The sequence below is a fragment of the Ascaphus truei genome, chromosome 5 (genome assembly GCF_040206685.1).
Source record: "Ascaphus truei isolate aAscTru1 chromosome 5, aAscTru1.hap1, whole genome shotgun sequence".
In the NCBI taxonomy this organism is placed as follows: Eukaryota; Metazoa; Chordata; class Amphibia; order Anura; family Ascaphidae; genus Ascaphus; species Ascaphus truei.
Genome location: NC_134487.1, coordinates 32,516,396 through 32,542,914, shown reverse-complemented (window position 1 = coordinate 32,542,914; position 26,519 = coordinate 32,516,396). Strand labels below are relative to the sequence as shown.

Here is a 26,519-nt window from a genome sequence, read left to right as displayed (position 1 = left end):
TTATTCTAAGTTAGCATGATCATTTGAATAAAATGAAATAGTATGGATTAGTGTAGTGTTGCATGATCTGCCCAGCATAACGATTTATTTTATTCAGCATTTAGGTCATTTTTTATTATTAATCTTTATACACTTTTTTTTTTACATATGAACTAAGGAAAACAAAACATCGTTGAAATTGAATCTCTTCCTTTCATAACGTGGAATTATTCCTTCTTTTGGCGATGTCTGTCATTACACAATGTGAATTCTCATGAGACCACCCGTAGAAATGGCTGAATCCACGTCAACACTTCAGGATATAGAAAACCCAGCAGTGTGTTTTTCTGAAGCACCTTTACACAGGGACGTCATAACTTTAATCTGAACATATTGAAGAACAAAATAATTGCAATGGTTTTTAAACATTGGGGCTTAGTTAAAACTTTGCAACAGTGCTGATTCGGCAATACTGCATGGAGTGTCCCATTTGAGTTGAATTGGACTTTCAGTGTTGTAGTGCCAAATCGGGACTATCACCCTGTGTTGAATAATTCCCCATACCTTTTTGTAAATATATATGCTTCCCAGTGATGCAGGACCAGGTCTGTGTAACAATTAACACATTCATCCATAGTTAACACTGTGGATGCTAATACAGTTTGGGAAAGAGAACATTTTTACAATACTTTTAGCAATGATTTTCTTAAATTAGCAACAAATGGTTCATGAAACATATGCAGCCATTTGAATTGGTTATTTAGAACTTAGTAACAAATGCAGTGGTCTTAAAAATCTTTCTTTTTCCCAGGAGGAATTTCTACTTTTTTTGAATCCTGCTTCACTTTTACTACAATTACAATTATGTTTCACACCCGAGTCAGGGATCATGACACACCAGACAGAGTTCAAGAAGCCTTAGTTGAGACACATTGCACTAAACAGTTGGACTTTTCGAACATGCATGTTTAAGAACTTGCATATGATGCAGATATAAAAATGAAACAAAAACAATTACACTAAACTACACTAATTTAAAAAAAAATGGAGCCCAGAGAATAACCCAAAGATTGATGCATTTATAGGTATATTTATAAACGACTTTAGGGCTTATGCTATAAACTAATTCCATTCATGCTTTAATCAATCTTTATTGGATCTTTTTTATATTTACTTTGTTTCAACAAAGGTATACTTACTGTACAATCACGGATGTGTATTACAATTATACACGACAGAATGATATCACACAGTCCTAAAACGCATGGTTGATTAATTGATTTAATTTGTTTAAAACAATGAATTACAACACACCAGCATGAGATCTTTATTTAACCAGTGGCACGTGCATTGCCAACAAAATATATGAAGAAATTGTGGTAGAAAGAGACCTTGGGAACACAGCAAGAAATATCTCAATTGTCATCATTTTTGTCTTCACATCGTGCAGTAGATGGATAGGAGTAGTTCCTTTGCATTTTAAGATCCCACAAGAGATTTAATTTTCTGATTTATGAGGCCCTATTGCAATCTAGTGTTACATACAAAAGATAAATAGCTGAGAAAATATGTACTCTGATTCTTTTGGTTAAGCTTGTATCCTTTAATAAAATGAGCAATGAGAGAAGTGGTGAAAAGTGATATCTAAATGTAATATTGTAAGACAGGGTCCTTCTCCTTCATAAAATTGCTGTTACCAAGAACTGGAACTGCAATTTTTTTTCCTTAAAACATGTTTTCAATTGCACATTCTACCTTTTCCTCCCAAACACTCACATTATAAATACCAGGAATCCCAGATTTCCGAGTGATTTTAAATGATAAACCTTTATTTCTGAATATGCTGATTTTTGCACAGTAATTAAACACAACATTTTCTAGAATTATAAATTTTTATAACAGTATTGTACAAATTTTTACAAAATGTTTTCTAGGCTTGTCAAGTTCCACAAAAGTGTCAAAAATGCAAAACAAAAAGGGGGAAAAGCAGTGCTCAGATTGAGCACAATAATATGTTTGTTATATAAATCCACACATAACCATTGAATCAAACACCTTAGAAAGCAGAACTTGAACATTCAACAGAATACAGTACATGTAATCGCTTGAGACTGCAAATTCTGTTAATGATATCCATTAAATTACATTAAAAACTACTTGTTTGACTCTTTCATTGAAGGGAGAGCCTAGAAATTGCAAGACTATCCACCATTCAGTATCAGCGGTTTAATAAAAATCAACAATAGCATACAGTAGCTGAAATGTATACTTTTTTTCTTTACATACACTGACTGCAATATGAAAGCAGGATGTCTTTAGTTGTCGATCAGCCAAGCTCAACGTTGAAACCACAAACGCAATCATGTTGTGATTTGGTTTTAATCTTGCTCTGCAGATAAATGAACAAGCTTCTTGAGAAGCTTGACTGTGATATTAACCACACCTTATCATTGTAGAAGGTCCACTTTGCAGAGATAAAGGAGATGCTGCGTCTGGCAGAACTTGATGTCTCCAAATCTGTATTAGTCTCGGGTTGATTTCTGATATTATAGGACCAATGTAAATAAATCCATACAAGTTAAGCTTTCCGAGTTTCAGCGGAGTGGGAAGAAGGATAATATTGGTGCAGTTTTGAACTATTTAAAATTATCCAACAGCAAGTTACACTTGGGTTGCAAAGTTCACTTAAAGGGGATTTTTACCTATAGATAAACCCAGTAAGGCCAATACTAAAGTTAATAAAAGGCGGATTATAGCAAAATGTACAAATGTCAAAATCACTCTTACAATAAAGCTTCAATCATAAACAAATTCAAACGTTTCAAGGTACAAGACTATTCAGTCAAGCTTGCCAAATATATTTTGTTAAAATGCAGATACAAATATAGACCACATTCAGTATTTTGGCAGTGATGCTGGCTTTTAATATGTAAATTAAAATACAAATGTTAACATTTCATTCTTTGGCTAGCACTTACTGCACCAGAATGTATGATTTTTCTATTTTTAAACAATGTGTACCATAACTATATTGACACTATTCAATAATTAAAAACAAATCTGTATAGTGAAACTCGGGATGATGTTTGTAAAAGAGAGAACCTGTGTTTCCCCCCCCCCCCCCAAAAAAAAAAAACATGACAGCATTACACAAGTCTGCCTTACAGATACCTAACAAAGTTGCAAAATAGTTTTCCTGTCATTTTTCACAACACAGAATTGAATCAAGTCACTTGTATCATGCAACTTTTGACAATAATCCAGGAAGTCTTCCTTTACATCGTAATATGAAATGATTGGCTCATTATCTTTAGAATCTATATTCAGAGTTTATCTTTATAGCAGATGGAATGCACGTGCTACAAAACAATTAAACTATGTAACTACACTGTTAGTATAGACTTTTGGTTATTAATAATACAGATTCACATATGAACATAAAGTACCATTGATGGTTACACAAAAGATAGACGGAGAAGGATTGAAGGTTAACAACTATAGAAGAAGAAACATTCAATGGATATACTGTTCTATACCATTCATTGCAACACTGAGGGAATTACACAATAAAGTGAGATAGCGCATATTCTGCATTATAGCACTCTATTGCATTAGCCCAGAATGTGTGTTGCAAGTCAAACCCTAAGTGGTACTCCATCACTTCCTCAAGGCAAAAGTGGAGCAATGCTGGGGCAGGATAACTGCACGAGATCTATCAAAGAAACACCCTTTTTCACCTGGACTTTTTTCTTTGATACAGTACATACTATGCAGTTATTTTAACCCGGCATTGCTCCACTTTTGCCTTGATACATATACCCCAATAACTTTTTGACAGAGCTTATATTATATTGAAGGGAATATACAGGATCATATTTACTACGAGTGGCTCAGTGAGTAGAGGCACTGACCCTGATAACAACAATACTGAGTTTGAAGCAGGGGTGTCTGGTTCAAATCCTGGGGTCAGCTCCTTGGGACCTAGGGCAAGTGTTATATCCCTGTGCCTCAAGCACCAACAAAAAATAATTGTAAGCTCTACGGGGCAGGGACTGTGGCTGTAAAAATCCTATGCACAATGCTGCATACTGAGCACCATACTGTAATTGTGAAACACTTTGCGTTCTATTGAGAGAAAAACGCTATATGAAATCAAATAAAATTATTACTAATTTGCGCTACTCCATAGGACTCCTTCCAGCTAGGGGTGTGTTCCAGAATTTGAGGGGTGTTATGTATCAATATGGCTTCTGGCTGAAAAATGGGGGCAATAGTAAGAGAAAAAAACTGCCACGTACTGTATTTGTCAAAGAAAAAGATCCTGTAGGACACAATGGGAGTTTTTACTTTGATATATATGGTGCCGTTTTCTTGCTCAAATTTTGCAGTTGGGAGACTTTTGATAAATAGACCTTATTATTATTATTTAGATATCGTATGGAGTATGGCCCACAATACTATGGCAACGAATGGCTCAAATGGAAATCCAAACCACTGGACTAAGCTCATGGTACCTAGATCATATAAATCATGTCCGTTCTTGCAAACCATTACTATGAATGAAAACCCAAACACATTTGTTTAAGATGTGGAGTGCCTTCACATTGCTAAAAGGTTTGAAGGGCTAAGTTGTGGTATTGCAAACACCTGTACTGAACAATACAGTTTTGGAACCCACTAAAGCTCTCATCTGTAAGCAATTTGCTCATTAGAAATAGGAACATCTATTTTCCTTTTTTTTACAAATAACAGTTCCGACACACAGGCATATTTGTGAAATCTGTTAGAAGTAAGAGGTGAGTGTCCTCCCCAGGCCATTGCTGTTGCAGTACATTGTGTGTGTGTGTGTGTGTGTGTGTGTGTGTGTGTGTGTATATGTATATGTATGTATGTAAATATATGTGCTCAAAGCTGTGACCATGCAGCAAGCTTAAGCCTATAGGGAACCATGTTAAAAATGGTTATTGAGGCAAAAAGTGACACTGTGTGCTCATTTGCATGTCATTTCCCAGAATCCCTTGCTGCAGTGGAAGTGCTGTATGCTGGGTGATAATGGGGAAAGGCGGGGTTGCAGACCTGCCTAAGACATGCAGATGAGCATACAGCTATATTTGCATATATATATATATATATATATATATATATATATATAAAATATATAATATATATATAATCTGCTATGTATCATATTAGTATGCATTGCCAAATTAATGCATTAAGGGTTCCAATGGCATACAATTGACAGTAGAAGCATAACTACAGCACATTTCCCAGCTCTCTGAAATTAAGCAATGGTATCCTGCTGTTCAAACCTTTGTATCTCACAGTTGTGCTAAGCATTCAGAGCCATTTGTTGATGTATTGCTTAAATGGCCCATTGTTTAATAAAAACTCCATATATGATAATCCCTCATTGCTATGCCAGTATATTTTATTTAACTATTGTCAACACCAACAATGTTTAAAAATGTTTTACATTCAAATGTAAAATTAGTTAGTACCCCTGCGGACACCACATCACTCAAGAAGAATCTCAGTTATTTGAGATTTTGTTAATACAACTGCTTAGTCATTGTCAAATTATTAGGAAAAAATGGAAAACTGATATTAATAACTTTAAGAGCGTTGCTAAAAAATAAAACCGCTAAAAGTAATTTTTTTTCATTGTCATACATTAGTTTTTTTTTTTAAATAATTACTCTGTTAGCCATGGAAAAATACAATTGTAGACCCTTACTGTTATAGATTTAATGACCAGGTGTTAATAGAAACTATCCTACAGGATTACTAAGGCCCAATTCCTCACACTAGAATAAATAAATAAATGTCTTTGATATCACTTTTTTGAGTAGTACCCTCAGAGTACATTCATTTGTATGATTTTCATTGCACAGTATATTCAGAGCTCTGTTTAACAAATATCATCTGAGATGACTGAATTGTATCACATTGCAACGTTTAGGTTTGCCACTCAACAAGTTAGTCACTCAAAAGAAGACCACAGCCTTCCATCAAAAAGAACAAACTAAATCCTAACAAAAAAAAAAATAGCAGCATCTACATGCTAAATACCATTGGTAATCAAACTTCCCTAAGCAAAAGATTATTCTTTTTGTCTTTGACTTCTTTGAGCATCTAGAAGGATTTGGCTAGCATGAATGTACGGTACCACACTTACAAAAGCATACTGTAGTTGTAAATACGGGGACGACACTGCATTCAGAAAGTCTTGAATCCCAATGATCAAACCCTCAAGCACCTGTCAAAAATGTGTCCCCAGATCTAAAATGCTTTCCTTAACATCCCTATTTGCCCATGAATCCATCAGAACTTAGCTCCCTCTTTGTATTTCAATTTTTTTTTTTTAAACCCCATTTGGCAAAACAAGCCATTCATTATATAAGGCATTTCAGTTTTTGTGAACATTTTAGAACACTAATCATTATTCTCACTTGACGAAAATAGGATCAAGTTGATGTTTCCACATAATAGATTGAAAGCAACAGTCGTGTTTTAAACACTGCACAATATTGAAATAAATTTGCTTTACACAAGTGGACGCAGAAAGGGCTACGAGTGCAACAAACCGAACGTCAATAAACATTATGCAAATGTTATACAAGTTGTACAGAAGCCATTTTGAAGGGAGCCCTTTTACATAAAGTCATTGACGATGCAACAGAGATCATCATAGATTGTTCAATAAAGCACATTTACTGTAGATTTCTGTTCTGATGGCATAGATGATGCAGTATTCACACAAGTTGCCATTGAGGATTTGACACTCCAACACGCAGCCTCTGTGGGTGCCTTTATGAGTCTTTCACACATCATTGAGTTACAGTATGGGCACATCCATTCTTCTATTGTCTGAATAAAGTGACCCCTATTTAAGGTAAACCGGGGCTAATCTTTTGGCAGGGTGTTGACATTAGTAATGCAGGTTTTGGTTTTGCAGGGTCATAATGGACAACGCTTGCTACCAGATAACAGCCAGAGGAGCACGAACTGGATGCCTACCATGGACCATAGTGAAGGAGCCAACCCAGAGACCCCACCACAGTCAGAGTCATCTTCCTGCAGATAAAAAAAAAGAAAACAATATTTATTTAGTTTCATTTAATCAAATCATTAACATGCATTTTGTAAGCCATTGCTTTGTCATTGTTATATTGTTTCTGCCCCCCAAAAAGTTTGCTTTCTTCAGTGTTCTATCTTGTTGGCCCTGTTATCCATCTTACAGTACTGTATATATAATTGCTTTCTAACATCAGATTACATTGACAAGGTGCCATGCCAGTCACAGGCATGAGTTTATAGCAACAAGCCATAAAGTACAAAGGGAGAGTTGTTATCAACAGTGTTGCATTCAATTAATGGTGCAAACATTTATGTGGTAAGAATAACATCAATCACACATTATTATACAGCATCACACCTTTTGGGCAGCCGTAAGTTCAATGTTGGCTTACCGGCTACCCGCTGTTTTTCTCCCCCTGCCGTGGAGTGTCACAGACATTTTTCTGTGGCATTTCCTTGATCGGGGAATGTAAATCGGGCTACTTCAATACAAAAGCAATTTTGGAGCAACGAGCGTTTTCATACAGATGTAGCCAGATTCTCTTTTGCTGCGGCTTAAAAATCGAAATGCCACGGCTTCTGTTAAAGCTACTGACGGCTTCCCCCAGTCTCGCTGCAGGTAATCCCTTACTTCTGAATGGGACCACTGGGATCCCACACACCCCCTGGGTAAAAAAACAAATCTTAGGCTGCCTATATCTGTGTTTTACATACGTTGTTACAGGACAGTTGTGCTAAATGTAAGACGCAGTTTCTCACATCTGGTGCAGATTGTTAGAATCCATAAAGTTTTCCATCTTAAAGTCGCCGGATGTTGTGACGCAAACGGACGGGAGAAAAGGCAAAGCATTTCAATGGGCATTACCATGCAATAGTAGATAGATAACCCCAATAGTGATCAACAATACCATAGTAAAGGAGAGGTACATTTCAGAGAGCATTGAAAAGACAGAAGTATTTCTTGCCAGTGGGATCAACTGGTTACTGATGTACTGTAAACCCCATGGCTACCAGTGACCACTATAGGCATGATGCTCCCTTTACAGTCATAACAAGACTTTGGTCTTTGTTCCTTTGGTCTTTAAAAACGATATATTTCATCTACAGTTTGCGTGATTTATCATTGCCAGTTACAATTTAATGATAAATGTAGGTGACGCTGTACAAGTGTGAAACAGGGCCATTCCCAATGAAATTATTATTAATTCAGTGTCTCCACCTTGTGGTGTACTTAAAACTGATTAGGTCGCACAGATAAATAAAAATCTTAATTTTGCACAAGCCACAAATATTTTAATATCATATGCTGTGTGTAATTATTGTAGGTACACAAAAATTGATCAAGATAAAATGTGAAAGGGTTTTAATCTACCATTTGTAGTGTAATTGGTTTTGCACATTCTACAAACATGAAAGGCAGATAGTCTCGCAATAATTTATTGGGGTCATACAATCTGTGTCAGAAATGCATGTGGGTATGGGACGATATAATATACAAACGGTTTGACCCTAGCCAGTAAATTAAGTCCTACAGTATTTCTCCAATACTCTGCCTTTTGTTCTTTTACCACCCATGAGATCACTTAATCTTTTTGACTTTTATTACAAAACCAAATTTATATTCTATTATATACAATAGTAATCTTAAAACAGAGGGAATACTAGACAGCTTAAAGAAAACACAAAGAGTGAGGGATGTTCAACCCCAACTAATAACAACTCATTACCCTAAAAAAAAAAAATACTCGGAAGCATGCCTTAAATATATTTAGTTAGAAGATGACAAAAATGTTTTCTTGCTATTTCATGAATTGTTAAATGATTCATATAGTGAAAGACAAGGATTCAGAGATGTACCCTGAAATGGTCAAACTTACAACAATTGAATACAAGTTATTTATCTTGTATTTGTACAGTGGAAGACAACTTTGGCCATATTATTACATGCATGATAATCATATTTTTAAATTGGAAATGAGGCATTGTTGTATCTGCCCACTCTTATTTATATTACGTAAATATTGGAGTAAGCAAAGATTTGCACAAAGCGAGTGGATATTGCTAAAAAGATAAACGAGCCATTATGGTTTCCATATATAATATATCTACATCTTAACAATGAAAAGAACATTTTGCTTCTCTATAGCCAAACTATATTCTTTAATGTGACCTGCAAATAAAAATATTCACATGTCTCAGACAGGTCTGCAACCATGATTTCCCCCATTATCTCTTAGCATACAGTGCTTCCCCTGCAGCTAGGGATTCTGGGAAATGACATGCAAATGAGCACACAGTGTCACCTTTTACTTCATATCCATTTTAATATGGATCCCAGAATCCCTGGCTGCAGGGGAAGCTTCGTATGCTAAGAGATAATGGTGAAAAGCAAGGTTGCAGACCTGACACATGCAAATGTACCCACAAGTGGAATGTTTATTTGCTGTACACTGTACAGTAGAGGGTTTTTATCACTTTTTTTATTCACCATAACTTATATAATTAATGTGACCTAAAATATGAAAAATGAAGTCTCAAAAATGGCTGTTTGCCACTAACTGTATGTAAAGTGCGCTGCCAACAAAAACTGTAAATTCAAACTTAGGGTGAATATCAATACTATTTAAGAACCAGAGCAGTGATACTGTATACATTACAGGGGTGCGCAAACTTCTGATGCTGTGCCCCCCCTGGATCCACTGCACGGATGCTCCACCCCCCATACTTGCCTGTCTGCGTCAGCAGGGTCATGTGACGTGACAGGTTGCCATGGCAACGGGCGTCAACGTGGGGTCGTGTGACATCACATGACCCACTGCGTCATTTGACACCGTGTTGCCATGTTAACGCGTCATCAGAAGCCAGCGGAACCACGGTAAGTTCAGTTGCAGAGGCCTCACGCAATCCCCCGGCATTTAATTTAAATGCCTTGGGGAAGAGCGTGGGGCCTCTGCAACCGCCCGTGCCCCTCCCCCCCATGAAATTCCTGCGCACCCCCTGTGGGGCGTGCCCCCCCGTTTGCGTACCCCTGCATTAAGACACCATGTAGTGCAGGAGGATTCCTTACGGCCCATTCACTAGCCACAAGCACCTGAAGGTGTCTCTGGCATGTCCCTTCTTAGATAATATTGGCCCATATCTCTTGCAGTGTACTACACTGTAACCAAATGAGACCAAAGTGGCTCTTCTATCACCATAATCATCACAGCACATATTATTTTAACACTGTATTAGAGAATAAGCAGCTACTATTATTGTGATACCACCTGAAGGAGCCACCAGGAGCCCCATCCTGGACTTTGTCAAATGATATGGTGTTAAGAGACTTAAAAAACACACACCGTTCATTCATGTGTTTCAAATAACAGTGCTGCCTTATGTGTCTGAACATAAAGAAATTATATCTCTCTAAATGAGACTTGTAAGGCACAATAAGAAAGTTATTCCTAACTTATCAAATCTGTATACTTTAATAGTAGTACATTACTTTAATAGTAGTACAGTTGCATTACTGCGTAGTACTACATTGATATCAAACAGGTATCCCTCAGGTGAAGGACAGAAGCAGCACTGCAGAGGACTTGATCATTTAATAGAGGATCGACATTTCCATCCACCTCTATTAAATAAATTTTTATATTTGATCAAGTCCTCCGGAGTGCCGCTTCTGTCCTTCACCTGAAGAACTCTTGTGTGCTATTGATTGCACCCTGGCCGGCGTTGTGCGTGCACCCGCGGCGTTTCTGTGGAGACGAGTGAGGTCTCCTTTACTTCCATGACTGTAGTACTACAGGGAAACATATGTTGGTGCTGTATAAATAGTCAATGATAAGAAGCAAGCATCTGTCCCACGCATAGGTGCAACCGCAGCTATACACCATACACACACATATATATTACACAGTGCACTAAGTGTGCTAATCAGTGTTGATAAAACTAGTAAATCCTACTTATAGTGACGGTGATATATTAAGGACAGAAGACAAGAAACAAATAACGTGTGGGTATACTGTGAACAATGTGATTGAATAGGGCCTCAAAGTAACAACTCAAAGTGACAAACCAAGTGGCGATATAACACAAAGAACTAATGAGAGCGGCTCATCGCTGTGACATTTCTCCACTCCCACCTTCTAGAATTGTATTTGCAACAGGAGACAAGTGCAAGAAAGAGACAAATAGCATAATATTGTTTGTGTATTTTAATTAAAATTTACTTTTTCAGTATGTATAATTACTCTGTGTCATTGTTAGATTTTGTACCATTTCTTTAAGTATTAATTGTTAAGTACAGTATTTAGCAGTGTTTTGGTCCATGGTTCTGGGGACAGTAAGTCTGGCTCTCATGTGTAACAGCTTGAGTTGACAAAATAATGGCTTTGCACCAAGATTTTGCCATTAATACATAGAGCCCATAATGTCCAAGTGCAAGAAATTATTTGTCAGTTGTGTCTGTTACAAAAAGTATTATTAAAGCAGAAAACCAGTATATACAGTATTTTATAAAAAGTGTTCTTTTTTCAAAGGTATCAATGTGTTAGCACATACTAGCAACACTCCACCTTCATTTCCAAATAGGCACAGCAAAAGAGAATTTGACAATCGAATCCAATTCTATAATCCTACTGTTCAAAAACATACACAAAGTGCCAAGAAGTATGAGCATAATAAATGATGAAAAAAACATGTGTACTTCACAGACAGACATGAAGTGGTAAAATATATCTAATTCTAACGAAGAATATCACATCGTTTCCATAAAATGAAATCATACCATATGCCACCAGAGGGGATGTTAAAGTTTGCTACTGTACATATGTTGAGATGCAGTAAAAGTAACAAGATTTTGGGGACTCACAACCCTTTCATCAAGTCAGGTAATCCATGGAATTAGATTCAATTCTCAATTTTCATAAAATGGTGCAGCACATTCACTTTTTTTCTTTTTGTCAGCTATGTCAGGCTAGATTACAGCTATTTTTGATCTCCTAAAATTAAAAGTTTCAATATTTATCCTACATTTGTTGTTTTCAGTTTTCACTTATTAAAGTATTCTGGTCGATGGAGAGGCAGCAAGTCATCTTAGCCTGTAAAGGACTACTGTATAATTGACCTGCCATTGGTAGGTGACAGGCAGCTATTGTGTCCATAATATAAAATAGATTCTAGAATACAAAGAGTCCACAATACACATCCAATATGACCACCATTACTTATATATTTTCTTCTAATACACAAGGGCTGTTTAGTTTAATCTGTCGGCCAAAACATTATCAAGAAAACAAGTTTTGGTACTTATAAAAAATATATATGTGTCATATTGGATGTATATTGAGGCTTCTTTGCTTTTTGAGGTCACATTCCCAGTAGCGCTCCAGTGGGTGCTACTAAATATATAATAGTGTGCATTTTAGATTTTTGCGCTCACTAAGATGGGGTATTCCTAATTTAAAATAGGTTGTTCAAAGGGTATATGACTATCTCTGAAGACAGACACATTTAAAATGATATGTTTTATCTAAAGCCCTGAATTGTTACTTCAAACATCACATTTATATTGCTCTGGACCACACATTATACAAAAGATTGCTGATCTGTTTCATAACTTAATAAATAAAACAAAAATAAAAAAAAGTTCAAGCAGCAGTACTAGATAATTTAGTTGTAAATAAGTCAGAACTTTTTTTTTAGAACACATCTAAAGTTCACTTCACATAAAACCTTTCCATTTTCAATGTTAAGTTAGCATAAGCAACTCTTTAAAAAAAAACACGATTTATACTTTCCACATCAATTTAGATCATTTTGTTTTATGTATTGGTGAAAATGCATGGTAGCCCCATTGGACATATGAATACAGCACAGACCATTGTTAGTAATGCTTAGAAATTAGTCACTAAGAAAATGTAAACATAAAATTAATATGGAAGAAATAGAAAGCTCAACAGAGCAAAAGCGGAGCCACAAAACTGGTAGATTGATACACGGAGGTAAATATCTAGTGCTGCTTCTTCATTTTGTGTGCAAAAAAAAATAAAAAATTAATTAATTAGAGAAAAGAACTGACCCTCAACACCACATGAATACTTGCAGTAAAATGAAGATAGGAGCGGACATCATGGCCGACGCACGGCTCGTTGTGCATAAAGGCTCATCCTAATAATTACAGGCAAAGTAGCAAGTAGAAGAAAAAGAAAGGAAACACAAAGAAAGACACACAAGATGAGATTTCATGCAATTGGCGAGCAGTTAGAAGAGTTCATGTGAGAGCATCCACGCGGAGCAAAGCATTACACTATCGGAAAAGAAAATTTAACCAAAATACTTCACTATTACAAAAACACAAAAAACTTTCACCACTGGTGAGCACAACAAGCCCATGAGGAAATAAAAATGTACTTTCACACAACAATATAAAGAAAGAGAAATACTAGCAGGCAGGGCCGTCTTAACAGCATTATAGGCCCCCGGGCAAAGCAGTGCACTGGGCCCTGCCAACTCTCCGCTACAAGTCGTAATTTTTCTCCTTCTATCGAGTTAGCGGAAGATTTGAATGTTGAGGCAGGTGATCGGAAAATTAGTGTTAAATTCTGGTCTGTGCATAGATTAGCGTGGGGCCCCTATGCTCGTGGGGCCCCCGGGCAACTGCCCAGCGTGCCCATGCGTTAAGACAGCACTGCTAGTAGGGCATTTATTTAGAATCATAAAGTATGCCTGATACAGTACATCATATGATGGGTGGTTGCATTGTATATAATTTTTAGCAACATTTAGCATTAGCAACACCTATAGACCCCCTACGTCTCCAATTTACTGCAAATATTGGGATTGCTGTAGTGATTTGTTAAGAATTGCAAAGAAATGTATCACTGCAAATGCATTCTGCTGCATTTCCCTTCAATACTTAAGGGGTTAAAACATACTCTTATAAAACACAGACTAAACAAAAATCTGAAAATAATACTAATTATGTTATAGAAAAAAAACACACATATACGAGGTAAATAGTATAGTAAAGCAAAGAGTATTACAGACACAGATGACACATTCCTTCGGTTGGATGCAAGGATGCATGTTTTAGTGTTGTTGAACTTGCAAAGTAGCAACGGAATTTGGATTAGTTTAGCAACAGTACTGTTACTTTGGAAATGTTAGGCACAATGAAACGGTGGTTCTTCAAACAAAAATACCATTACGAAAATAATATACCGTTTGTTATTTGTTTTATGACCATCCAAATGACTAGATTACTCCAGACTATAAACCACAGTACATCGTCCCTTCAATTGTTGTGTGGAAGTAAACTTGCTTGAAAAGGCAGGTAATAAGTAAGGCAGCTGTTAATTTTATGTTAATAATGGAACACAATTAAAAGAAATAGATTATTGTAAGTGGTTCAGAGCATGTGGTCAGATTTAGAGATGTGCAAAACATTTGCACAAAATCACATCCTTGGTGAATTTTAAACATTCACAAGTGGCCCAAAAAATGTTGCAAAGATAAACACATTTGCCAAAAAAACTCAAAAACTCAAAATTCTCACCAAGAGAGACCCTCAAACTCAAGAATGCACTTTTTATTTTATTTTTAAGACCCTTGAATTGGCAAAAAGCCTACACTCAAAGAATGAGTGGTTTCACTAATTACTTAAATAATTTGAGGGAACTTTTGGAAAGTGAAACTTGGTTCATCTCTAGTCAGATTCCTGCGGCAGCGAAAGATGCTGTTATGTTGGCCTAGATTCACTAAAGAACCCTCTCTCTTCGGACTTACCCGGGTATCTTGATCAAAGCAGACATCAGGCCCCTTCCTGTGTCTTGGCATCTGAGCTAGCAGGCATGGATCAGGCCCATTAGCTTGAAGTTATTGTTAAGGGAAAAGCACTTTGATTGATATGTTTGTTAGGTGACAACAGGTCGTCAGGCAAACTCTCAGAAAACTGATACATGTTGGTGATTATTTAGAAATGTATCCTGGCTGAAAAACTGATGGATAAAAATAAACAAATACCAAATGACATAAATTAATCTGAGCTCCCAAATTGTAAATCAATTGGGCACCCATTTTTAATATATACCGGTTATAACTCACGGCCTTAATGTGGACCTTGGACGCTCTGCTAATTACATACTGTAGTAGCTGCTTAGTCAGCTAAGTGCACGTTTTCAAACTAAAACTCACATGTAAGTGAAGGTAATGTAAATGCTATCAGCGCTAGCAAGATCTTGAAACAATCATTTTCAAGTATTTTACAGTAATATATCTAACACTAAATGAAAATAAGCTTGTGGCCTTTCTACTTCTAAATGCTTTTTGATCTGGCCCCTTCTGAGAACTAGTTGAGCCCTGGGGTAGAATACATGCTTTGCACTCTACCCATCTTTTTTTTTTAGAAAAACAAATCAATTAGATTCTAGATTATTTACCTTTAAAGCAGCAATCCCCACCCCCACCACTCCAGAGGTCTATTTGAGTCTAACTCATATAATAGTACATATATACCCAATATTACCGCCCACATTAATGCAATGCAATGCAGTAACGCAGGTACGTTATTTAACAGTAGGGCGTATAAACATCTGTTACATTTGTACCTTGCTCATTGAGTTTTTCCTGCCCAAATACAGTCATTGTATTTGTAAGAATGTGAATGCAAAAATAAAATAAAAGATGTCTAGCCGTGCGGACTGCTGCTTTAAAATATAAATAGAAATGCATACAGATGAAATCTCTGGTTTGGTCTCGCTCTCCTCGCCTCTCCCGCGCGGGGCACACTTTAAGTGCATGCGCTTAACAAGCAGTAGCGTGTGAACACGTGCCACGGGGGTGGGCACAAATTCCCCCCCGGGCAGCCAGAGGACTGCCCATGCAGCATCCCTGCAGAGTGGGTCTGAAACGGAGTCTCCACATGACAGCAGTACCTAATTATCATGCATTACACATTTCTTTAAAAAAAGATACATACGCAAGTATAGGTAGCATGGATAGTGTCTGTCATGCGAAAATTAACTGCATACAGTACTTATCAGTAGAGTTGGGCGGAACTGTCAAAATCTGTTTCGACAGAATTTCCCGAGTTTTCCATTCAAAATACGTTCCACGGTGTAAAATCTGTTGATGGATTGTTCCAGTTTTAATCTGTGCAGATTAATCCAACAGCGCCATTGGATACAATCAGCTGGTGGATTTTAACTGTCCAATCCGCGGAGTCCCCAGTCCAATGAAGGATTTTAATAATGGAATCCGTGGATTCAGCAATCCGCGTGTGGATTCAGCAATCCGCGTGTGGATTCAGCAATCCGTGTATGGATTGGTAATTCAGAGGATTGGATTCTAAAAATCCTCCAGCGGATGGCGAAATCAGCGGATTGGATTGGGGTGATAAAAACAAATCCAGAAAAAACAAAATCGCCCTTTTTGAGACCGATTCACGACAATACACGGACCAAAGGAACCGGCCGATCCAAATCCGCAAAAACAAAACTTGCCCATCTCTACTTACAGTATATCAATAAAAAAGAATTATACGATATAAATACATACAGATATAGCTATACTAAACACAGCTTTGCCAGGCTAACCATAGCATTTTAGAACACGTATTAATTATAATGATAAACTTTCAAACGTAAACCTGTAGAGAAAAAAAAAATTCTACCGGCTTTAAGTATGGTTGTAAAATTAGGAAAACAAAGCAAATACAAACAATCTATTTCACTGTCTCTCATTCTCTCTACCTATCTCTTCTTATATTCAAATTCAACATCTGTATGGCCAGATGTTATCCGACCTAAACAGGAACGATACCGTGTCGGATAACTGAAAATTACGGATAATACGGAAAGTATTATCCGACATCTGCGGGCCCTCCCCTTCTTTTCACTTACCAGGCTTACCGGTGGCAGAAGAGGAGGGCCAAGGACCATCATGTCAGTGGAGCAGAGCAGCAGAGGCAATACATGGTGGGTGACAGAAGCAGCAGCAGGAGAAGAGCCTTGGCACCATGTGAGCAGCCGGGGAGGAGCACGCCCCAGCGGTCCGACCCGGAAGTCTTTACTGACTTCCGGTATCTGCTGCTTCTAAAGCGCAGCTCCTCCCCGGGTGTTCTCCTGTGCTGCTCTCATGGTGCCAATGCTCTTCTTCTGCTGGTTCTGCTGCCGCCCACCGTGTAATGCCTCTGCTGCCCTGCTCCGCTGACATGGTGGTCCTCGGTCCTCTTCTTCTTCCGCCGTCGGTAAGCCTGGTAAGTGGGAAGGGGGAGGGGGCAGATGTCAGATAAAATGGAGTGTCGGTTAACGGAAAGTCAGATAACCGAGACTCTACTGTACCTTGTTTACAATGGGATAATGTTAATTATAGTTATGGATCATTTGCTGAATTCCTTCTTCTGTATAATTGTAAACTGAATAATGTATCGTAGGTACTAAAATGTTTAAATATGCAATAACTTTTGATAGCACAACACATGCAGAAGGCTTCAACTACTGGATAAGTTTGAAGTGGAAATAACATTTTCTGATAGATAACTCATTTCTACCTCTCAATCAGAAATATGGCTGTCACATGCTGTACAAAGGATACAACGCTGTTCTGCTTGTATTAAAGGTTGACTGTCACAAGCTTCACATGTGCGGATGCTGTCGATGACTATAAATACCAAATTGGTGTTCAAAAGCTTTTCAACGTGGTAAATTCTATAAGAAAAAATCAACAAAAAGGTTTTCAACGTGGTAAATTCTATAAGAAAAAATCAACAATCGTGTAAGTTGGAAAAAAAACGTAATCATTAACAAATTAATAGCGTTATTGTTGCCTAAAGATAACAGTTACTGTACCTTGTGCAGTTTTCACAGTCTAGGTAGCCACTAAAAGATCTGTTTTCGTTTTCAAAAAAGTATTGCGTTTGTTCTGTAATACAGCTCTGCTTTGACAGAGTAGCAGAAAAATCATCATCAAATTCCGCTGTACAAAAAAAAAAAGAGACATCTATTAGCATATTTAGAGATAGAACAATGGTGCTCACAGTGCTGTATGTGTGCTTCTATGGAAGGGGAGAACACTGGGTATTAAGGCATCATAGATTATGTACTCAGTCCATAAAGATGGGGTGGGGGGCACCAGAAAGCCCTGAAGGTTGGGGAAGCAGCCCTAGGGCAACCTCCTTCACCTCATTGGGATAGCCCCCTATTTTTTAGGTACTCACTCCTTGTAGCCTCCAGAGTCTCCCTTCCAATGCGTGCCGCCGTGTGGTTCAAATGCAGAGATATGGTTGTGTAGCGCACAGCATCCAAAAACGAAGGCAGGTCTGGCGAAAACTTTCTTTATTTGAAGCAAGGCATAAAAAGAGGGACGCAGCCCTTCAACGCGTTTCGTGCAAAGCACTTTGTCAAAGTGCTTTGCACGAAACGCGTTGAAGGGCTGCGTCCCTCTTTTTATGCCTTGCTTCAAATAAAGAAAGTTTTCGCCAGACCTGCCTTCGTTTTTGGATGCTGTGCGCTACACAACCATATCTCTATTAGCATATGTTGAAAATCTGAATATGAAGACATAATAAAGTATTGTATTTTCAAAATGTAGAAATGAAGAAGTTATTAACACAATATTTTTTTTTTGGAAGCAGTTAAAAGTTGCTGAATTGTTAAGGATTGTAGACACAAAAGGTACGGTAAATAAAAAAAATACCACTTGTGGGTACATTTGCATGTCTCAAACAGGTCTGTAACCCTGCTCTTCCCCATTATCGCTTAGCAAACACTGTTTCCACTGCAGCCAGGGATTCTGGGGAATGACATACAAAGGAGCACATCCTTTGTGAGACACACAATGCACACTTTATTGCACTCTGGTCAACAGTTATATGCAACAGGAATAGTTCCCTTTGGGTGACTAGCTGGAGCTAGGTGATATCAATGCAAATAGCTTTTTAAATCACAAACAGATCTGGGGCTTCAAGCATGCATATCAATTTCTTTCAATTGCAGCATGTTAATTTTTGTAGTGTGGCCTTAACTTGAACTGCAGCTTTAACTTCCTACAGTAGAGTACCTCGCTGAACACACCACTCTGGACATGTTTAAAAAAAAAACATAATACATGAATGGGCACACAAAGGGACAGACTATCACAGTGTGCTCATAAATGTATACGTAGGCTTCCATTTTTATTTTTTAATCTAGGCTTAATTATGAAAAATAAACGTCCCACTCAGTAGTGCTAAACAAAATACATCAACAAATGTAACATATTTAGAGGTCCTTATTTTCTTCTGAAGAAATTGAAGTAATTCACCATTAATTTGTGGTTCTACTTATGATATGAAGCTGAAGTGTACTGAGATTATTTACACCTACTCCCGCTCCTTCCTTTGTTGTTTTACCTTGCCTTGTAATTTTGTAAAGCGCTGCGTACATTGTTGGCACTGTATATATAAATAAAATGATACATACGCCCATATCCAAATAGAAACAAAAACAATAGAAACATAGAAATGTCACCACATAGTATGCCCAAGGTTTGATCATTGGCTTTCTTTTGTGTTCAGGGAATCCTTATGTCTATCCCAAGCATTTTTTTAACTCACTGTATTAGCCACAGTATTTCACAAATCCACTGCCCTTTCTGTGAGGTATCTTCTTTCATCTCTCCTGTCCACCACCCTTCAGCTTCAGATCACAGCATAATCTCTCGTACTAGTGCTCCCCTTTCTCTGAAACATACTTCCCTCCCGCACCTTGGTGGAATTCTTTATATATTTGAAAGTTTCCATCATATCCCCTCTCTCCCATCTCTCCTCCAAGCTGTACACATCGAGAACTTTCCTGATAAGTGCATAGGATGTAGACCAGAGGTGCGCAAACTGGGGGGGGGGGGTGCTGCAGTTACAGAGACCCCCGTGCTCTTCCCCAAAGCATTTAAATTAAATGACGGGGGACCGCACAAGGCTTCTGTAACTCTCTCTTACCTTGACTCAGGCGGCTTCTGTGACGCGTCACCATGGCAACGTGGAGTCAAATGATATCACATGACCCCGCGGTGTCATTTGACGCTCTAGAGAAGGTGATGGGGTGTGAGCACTGGGGGAGAGGAGGCAGGGGGCACAGTGCAACAAATTGCACACCTGAGATGTAGACCACCCTGCATTTTAGTCTTCCCTCATTGCACACTCTCTCATGTATTAATGTACTTGTGGAGACATGGTCTCCGGAACTGAACCCAGTCCTCTGGTTGAGGTCTTACCAATGATCTATAAAGGGATATGACTGTCTCTTCCCCTTTGGCTACTATCACATCTCCCTGTAAAACCGATCATCCAGCTGGCTTTATTACATTGCTTGCCTACTTTTAAGTCAGCAGTACAATATTAAAGAAAAAGAAAGCACGAGGGATGCAAACTAGCATGAATTCAGCCGACAAGTGATTCGCGCAATAAGCTCCTTTTGAAGGCACTGATGGATATCAGCTCTTAGAAAGTACATCATAAATAGATGACCTAGACAATAATCTCCACCCATTGAAAGTGTCAAAAATGATTTATCCGTTGCAGCATAAATCATTATATATTAAAGAGTAAAACATTTTTTTAAATCATAAAAATGAACCAGCTGATCAGTATTATTAAAACCATTACCATCTGCCTTGAATTCATGAATCCAAAAGGATTCTCAATGCAATAGTCAATGTTTCTGGTTTCCACTTCTTTGTAGTGGGGCATCGTGTTACAGGCCCCTTAATCTAACTAAATTACAATTCAATTTAATTCCATATACAGTATTTCCTAAAATGTCATAGCCTGACACAAAACAATTTATGGTGAGTAAAAAATTTGACAAAAAACCTCCACCGTACAGCAAATAAAAATTAAATGTCTCTTATAGGCAGTGTTGCAGACCTTTCTCCATTACCTCATAGCATACAATGCTTCAACTGCAACCAGGAATTCTGGGTAATGACATACAAATAAGCACTCACACTACCCAGAATCCCTAGCTGCAGTTGAAGCATTGTATGCTATGAGATAATGGAGAAAGGTCTGCAACCCTGCATTGGATGCTAAAAGACGATAGAGAATGCAGACCTGTCTGAGACATACTAATGCACCCCACAAGTGGTATTTTTATTTGCTGTAAAATGTCTTACTAAGTTAAGGTCAGCTTTTTCAATTACATTTTGTTGATCAAGAACTCTTGAAGGTCAACGAAGGTCAACCCAACGCGTTTCGCAATTAGCTTCCTCAGGGGTGGTAATTGCTTAACGCATTGAGTTGACCTTCGTGAGCCACTGTAGTTTCCTTGTTTGGCATCATTTTCGAAAGTGCCAGCTTTTCAGCTACACAGCTGAATGGATCTAAACCAGCTGAAGGGACAACTCCAGAGACACATTGCTGTAGTGTAAAAGGGATATAATCCACCTAACCAGCTACACAGGGAGGGTATACCAGGGGCTTAGAGAAACAGATGACCGCCTGCTACCGCGATCCAACAGATGGATACCACTAGTCCCAGTAGCTGTAGGAGATTCCTATAATTGCGACCGGACAGTCCCAGCAGTAACGTGACGCCAAGAGGATGTGAAATTCCATTTGCCCTTGTGCTGAAAAGCCTAATATTTGGATGCCCGATTTTCAAGGATGTTTGTGAGTGCATAAATATACTTTATTTTTTAATGTTTTTAATATGATTTTACGCCATGGATCGCTCCTCTATTTCTAATTAGGAAATTTTTGCCTAAATCCACCGACCATAATAGAAGAACCGCCTTACTGCTATTATATTACGGAGATGAAACTACATTTAAGATACAGATGCAGCGGACGTTATTTTAAGGCATCACGGCGCCGTTTTCGTGTGCGCTGCTGTACTCCATGAATGCGGCCAATCACCCCAGGCACGTGCGTTTATCGCAGTTGCTTTGTTTGAATTTTATGGATTGTGTGAAATTATATGCAATGAAATTAATGGATTGTAATGTGTACAGTACTGTGCTACTGTGTCAATTTCAGGTGTTTATAAGCCAGAACACTAAAATGCCATTTTATGCACTCGCGTCGTAAGGCGGTATGGTTGGAAGTAATCCCGCGCAATCACATGGGTATTCCGAGGTATAAACCGCGTGATTTCGTAAAATTATGGCCGCTGTGTCTGTAAGTGTTTCCCATAAGAGTCATAAAATGTGACACTCTTAAAGAGCTGTGATCACATCTGCTGTTTCTTCTCCCCTGTGCACTTTATCCCATCGGTCCACGCGCCTGGAGACGTCCATTCCTCTCATTGTTCCAACATTGTCCATAGACCTACACTTTATCAAACCATGATGATCATGTGATGTCACCGGAGTTAGGTCAGTAATAATGAGCGACAGTATTTGATATTAATGATGAGCACTACATTGATTTATGTACACTGAGTGTATCTCTTTAACTATGTACTGCAAGTTTTTTTTGTTTATGAGACTGTGTGTAGAAAATAAGATATGGCGCCAGAGGTCAGACCTACCTGCCTCCAGGAGCTGTGGGAAAGAAATGCTCCAAAACAACTGTTGCAAAATAGACCTGAAAAATAAACACTTTGTTTAGTGTTCCTGCTTTATATGCTCATATTGGCGCACAAGGCGTAGTACTATTTACATTCTACAGGAGTGTACAGTAAACATGCAATACTGCTCAAATCATTGCCACACGAAACAAATACTAATACTATATTAATTCATGGGAAAGCAGGATTTAAACTGAAAGATTCCGTCATTTTACCTGTGTGTTCCAATTGGTGTATTGAAATTCAAATTGCAAAATATTGCTTAAACAAAACATAAATGATATAATAGCCAAGCTTGAATGTCCTTCTTATCTGTTGCTAAAATTATTTATTGCATACTTGGGGCTAGTTCAATTCACAGCAACTGCGGCCGATCACAATAACCCATATTCAAATCAATGGGATTTTTCGGCCAATTGTACCTTCGGAGTATCTTATATTAGACTTTAATGAAGGATGACCACATTTTTTGTTTAAGTTGAGATGTTTATATACAGCCCACAGGCTCGGAACATCCAGGGCATCACTATAAGGTCTCTTTGAGGCTCACTATTCCATCTGTACGAATGCTTTACTGGTGAGCTCCGCTGCTCTCTCAAATACACATATTATTTTGCCTTCCAGGCTGATCTTTAGAATGAGACAAAAAACTAACTTGTGGTTCCAAAAAACATGCAATAAATATAATCTTTAATTAAGCTATTCAAATAAACATTGACACATTCGCTATCAAACGAATCTGCAAAGCACTGAAAGAAAAGTTTTTACAAATATCTGCAAAAGTAAAATACTTATTTATTCACATTGTACTATACATGTTAAACATATAACAATTACATGTGAAATAAGTATACATTTTGCCATTCAAAGCAATTTTATTGGATGAATCAGCCCATCAGAAATGCAGTAGGAATCATTGACAATAGCCATGTTTAAATAAAAGGTCTTTTAAATGAACAATTAATGCGATTTTTTTAATTATTATTTTTTTTTTTTTACACAAGTTTGAAGCAGGGGGTCTCCGGAGCTGAACCCCATTAATCTCATCTCTGGGGAACCCCTGCTTCTCGCGAAAGCCTAGGGATCTCCTAGTCAACCTGCTCCTGGCAGTGGCTAAGCTAGCCATTTACAAGACCAGGAAGAGAGGGAGGTCAGAACGAACATCGTGGCAGTGTTCCGGGCGCTGTTGCACTCCCGTATCCAGCCAGAGTTCACGTACGCCGAGTCCACTGGGACGGTTTCGGAGTTTGCCTCCCAGTGGGCGTTAGGCGGGGTGCTCTGCTCGGTATCCCACATCATGGGTTCTTTTGAGTTAACCCTTCTTTTTTAAGTGCACTTTTTACAGTGCACTTGTTAGTTCCCTTTATATTTGTTTGACTGGTTTTTCTTTGTTCTACTTGGCAACAAGTAGAATTGCTGTTCAACTGAATTGGCCGGCTTTGCCGGCCAATCAGTTTTAAACCAGATCAAAATAGACCTGCTTCTCGCGATACAGGCTTCCGGAGGTGGTGCCGGTATCTCAGCAAAGTTTACAGCTCCAGTGTCACACTGGCCAATAGGAAGCCAAAACTGATGATGTCACAGCTTCCTATTGGCCCGAATGGCACGGGTGCTTTGAAAGTCCGCCATTATGTGATCTCTGCTAGCCAAGCGGAGCAGCTACCAGCATCCGCTAGGGAGGTAAGTTAATGGGGTCCTGCTCAGACACCCCCTGCCTCAATCCCATGTTAAAAATGTGGCAGAATTGTCTGCTTGAATTGCCTCTTTAAAGATTCCAGAATGAAATTAGTAGACCTTTAATGATTGAACCCCAGTTGCACTCCATGGTGATTAATAATTAAACTTTTAACACACACCATTAGTGCCTGTTATCAGTACAGTATAGATTTTCTGTAGTGTATATAACATCTTTGCTGCCAAATCCTTAATCACTCAGTGGATACATGAAAAACCATAGATATATGATTATGAACTTACCAAGCAACAGCAGAGGTCCACCATCCAAGGTTTAAAATATCTGCTATAGTGGGCTATAAAAGAGAGAATCATTAGGAGATCACTGATGTCCTACGGGTGTCATCAAACATACATTTCTTTTTTAGAAGGCATTACTTACCACAAACACAGAACGAGGTGCGGCTGTTTTAAGTGGCTCATCACCTGGATCACACACAGACTGGTAGTCGTAAGATTTATTGAAGGCATACAAAGAAATGTTAACCATCTTTCTCATAAGGCTGGGGTCAAGCTCTCCAAAGAATTTGCCGATCTGCAAATGAAGAATACATTTGAACAATGAGAGATTTATTTAGTAGATGGAGAATTAATATTATGACTATGCTTTCAGATAGCAGAATGTACTGTAACTTGTACAAAATCACCTCTCACAACACGTAATAAAAATATCTCAATTATGACCATGATTAAGAATCCTAATTAGCAACATACATTAGGGTTTCCCAACAAATAAATAAGTATATCTATATATAATATATATATATATAATATACTTATGCTGCGTTATGTATGGAATAGTTTGAGATGTATGCCTTCTAACTTCGTACATATGTACCAAGACTTACGGTCTCCTGAGCCGCGGCTGATAAGGCTTAAAGCCGCAGCCTCAGAAATGGTGCTGCCACAGTCGCGCTGCGGGCAGTACATGCTTCTGGATCGGACCCCCCGCAGCGATAATCCTCTGGTACTAGGGCAGTAACGGTCAAGCGGCCTGCGCCAAAAACTGTACGTCTTGCTACATCAGTATGTACACTGTATTTTCTACAGTAAATCCAAAGCGGAGTTGTGTATGGATGAGTTTAGAGCAGTTTTTGGACATTTCTTTCACTAACATTTAGAGAACAAGAAATTGTTAGTTGATCTCACAACTAGTTAAAGGGAAATTTTTACGAGTGTATTTTTGGACATACTTAATGGAATGAGGGCTTTTTCTTTTCTACAAATTACTACAGATTTTTGCATTCACTCAATGCACTATATTCACAAATGGTCGATAAATGAAAATAAATGGGGTTATTGGTGTATATCGGCAATTTTATTTATTGAGCTATCCACTAAAGCCATATCGTCAGCGGTTAAGCAATAATAAGGGGCTTTTAATGTGGCGATATGTCAGCAATATTTTTAATGCTGCATATGCCAATGGACACGTAAATAAGCAGTTACTGCTAAATATTCATTGAAATGTTATTCACTACCAATACCTGTGATATTGGGCTATTGCTCAAAAAAACTTGCCAATTGTCACCTATCTCTATGTTGCCTTTGTACATAATGGTAACTATATACACAGGCAACATAAGACCAGTCAACCTACACTAGTAATATTAACATTGTAGAACATATTAATATACTATATTAACCCCTTAGAAGCCCAAGTAGCCAGTTAGTCATGTTGAACTAACCACTTGGGCCACTAAAGGCTTAATATTTGCACACATGAATAGTATGTTTTTGTGTTTTATTTGTAGGGTGTTTATATTGCATGTTATGCTAGTACATTGGAGATGTAAAATAAGTACATTTAATGAGGCGAAATGAGTGCTGCGCAAATTGCATGACAGTGAGAGAATACATTTACTTTACTGCAAATAGTCACATTACAATTAGTTATAAGAGAATTTGGTTTCTTGTAGAATAGCCTCACTTGAGATTTGTAGAAGCTGATATGAAAGATCAAATTTAGGGTATAATGAAGGGATTTTATTTCAGATGTGACAATGCAAGGAACACAAAATGTGCAGGGCAAGACATTACTTTGTTATACCCTTTCCTAAATCTGTCTCAGCGTCCCCCCTTCTGAAATCACTCTGCTGGCTTCCTATAAAATCCAGGATCACACACTCAACTCTCCTCCTCCGTTTTAAAGCTTTACACTCTTCTGCTCCTCCTTACATCTCAGACCTAATTTCT

The 26,519-nt window shown here is 38.0% G+C and overlaps 1 protein-coding gene across 7 annotated transcripts in view; it reads right to left on the bottom strand.

Annotated features, from left to right (window-relative positions):
- Positions 1–1,235: 1,235 nt before the first annotated feature.
- CACNA2D1 (calcium voltage-gated channel auxiliary subunit alpha2delta 1) overlaps positions 1,236–26,519 on the bottom strand; it is a 717,165-nt gene continuing 691,881 nt past the window's right edge. For 6 of the 7 annotated variants that reach the window (XM_075599572.1, XM_075599576.1, XM_075599573.1 and 3 more), the window contains 7 exons: positions 24,706–24,858; positions 24,567–24,619; positions 22,551–22,606; positions 17,895–18,021; positions 17,641–17,753; positions 14,833–14,915; positions 1,236–7,056 (listed from right to left, as the gene is read on the bottom strand). In XM_075599572.1, the coding sequence (XP_075455687.1) occupies positions 6,940–7,056; positions 14,833–14,915; positions 17,641–17,753; positions 17,895–18,021; positions 22,551–22,606; positions 24,567–24,619; positions 24,706–24,858 (702 nt within the window). In that variant the 3' untranslated portion in view covers positions 1,236–6,939. Of the gene's footprint in view, positions 7,057–13,126; positions 13,216–14,832; positions 14,916–17,640; positions 17,754–17,894; positions 18,022–22,550; positions 22,607–24,566; positions 24,620–24,705; positions 24,859–26,519 lie in introns of all 7 variants that reach the window. The other variant, XM_075599575.1, reaches the window with a different exon arrangement.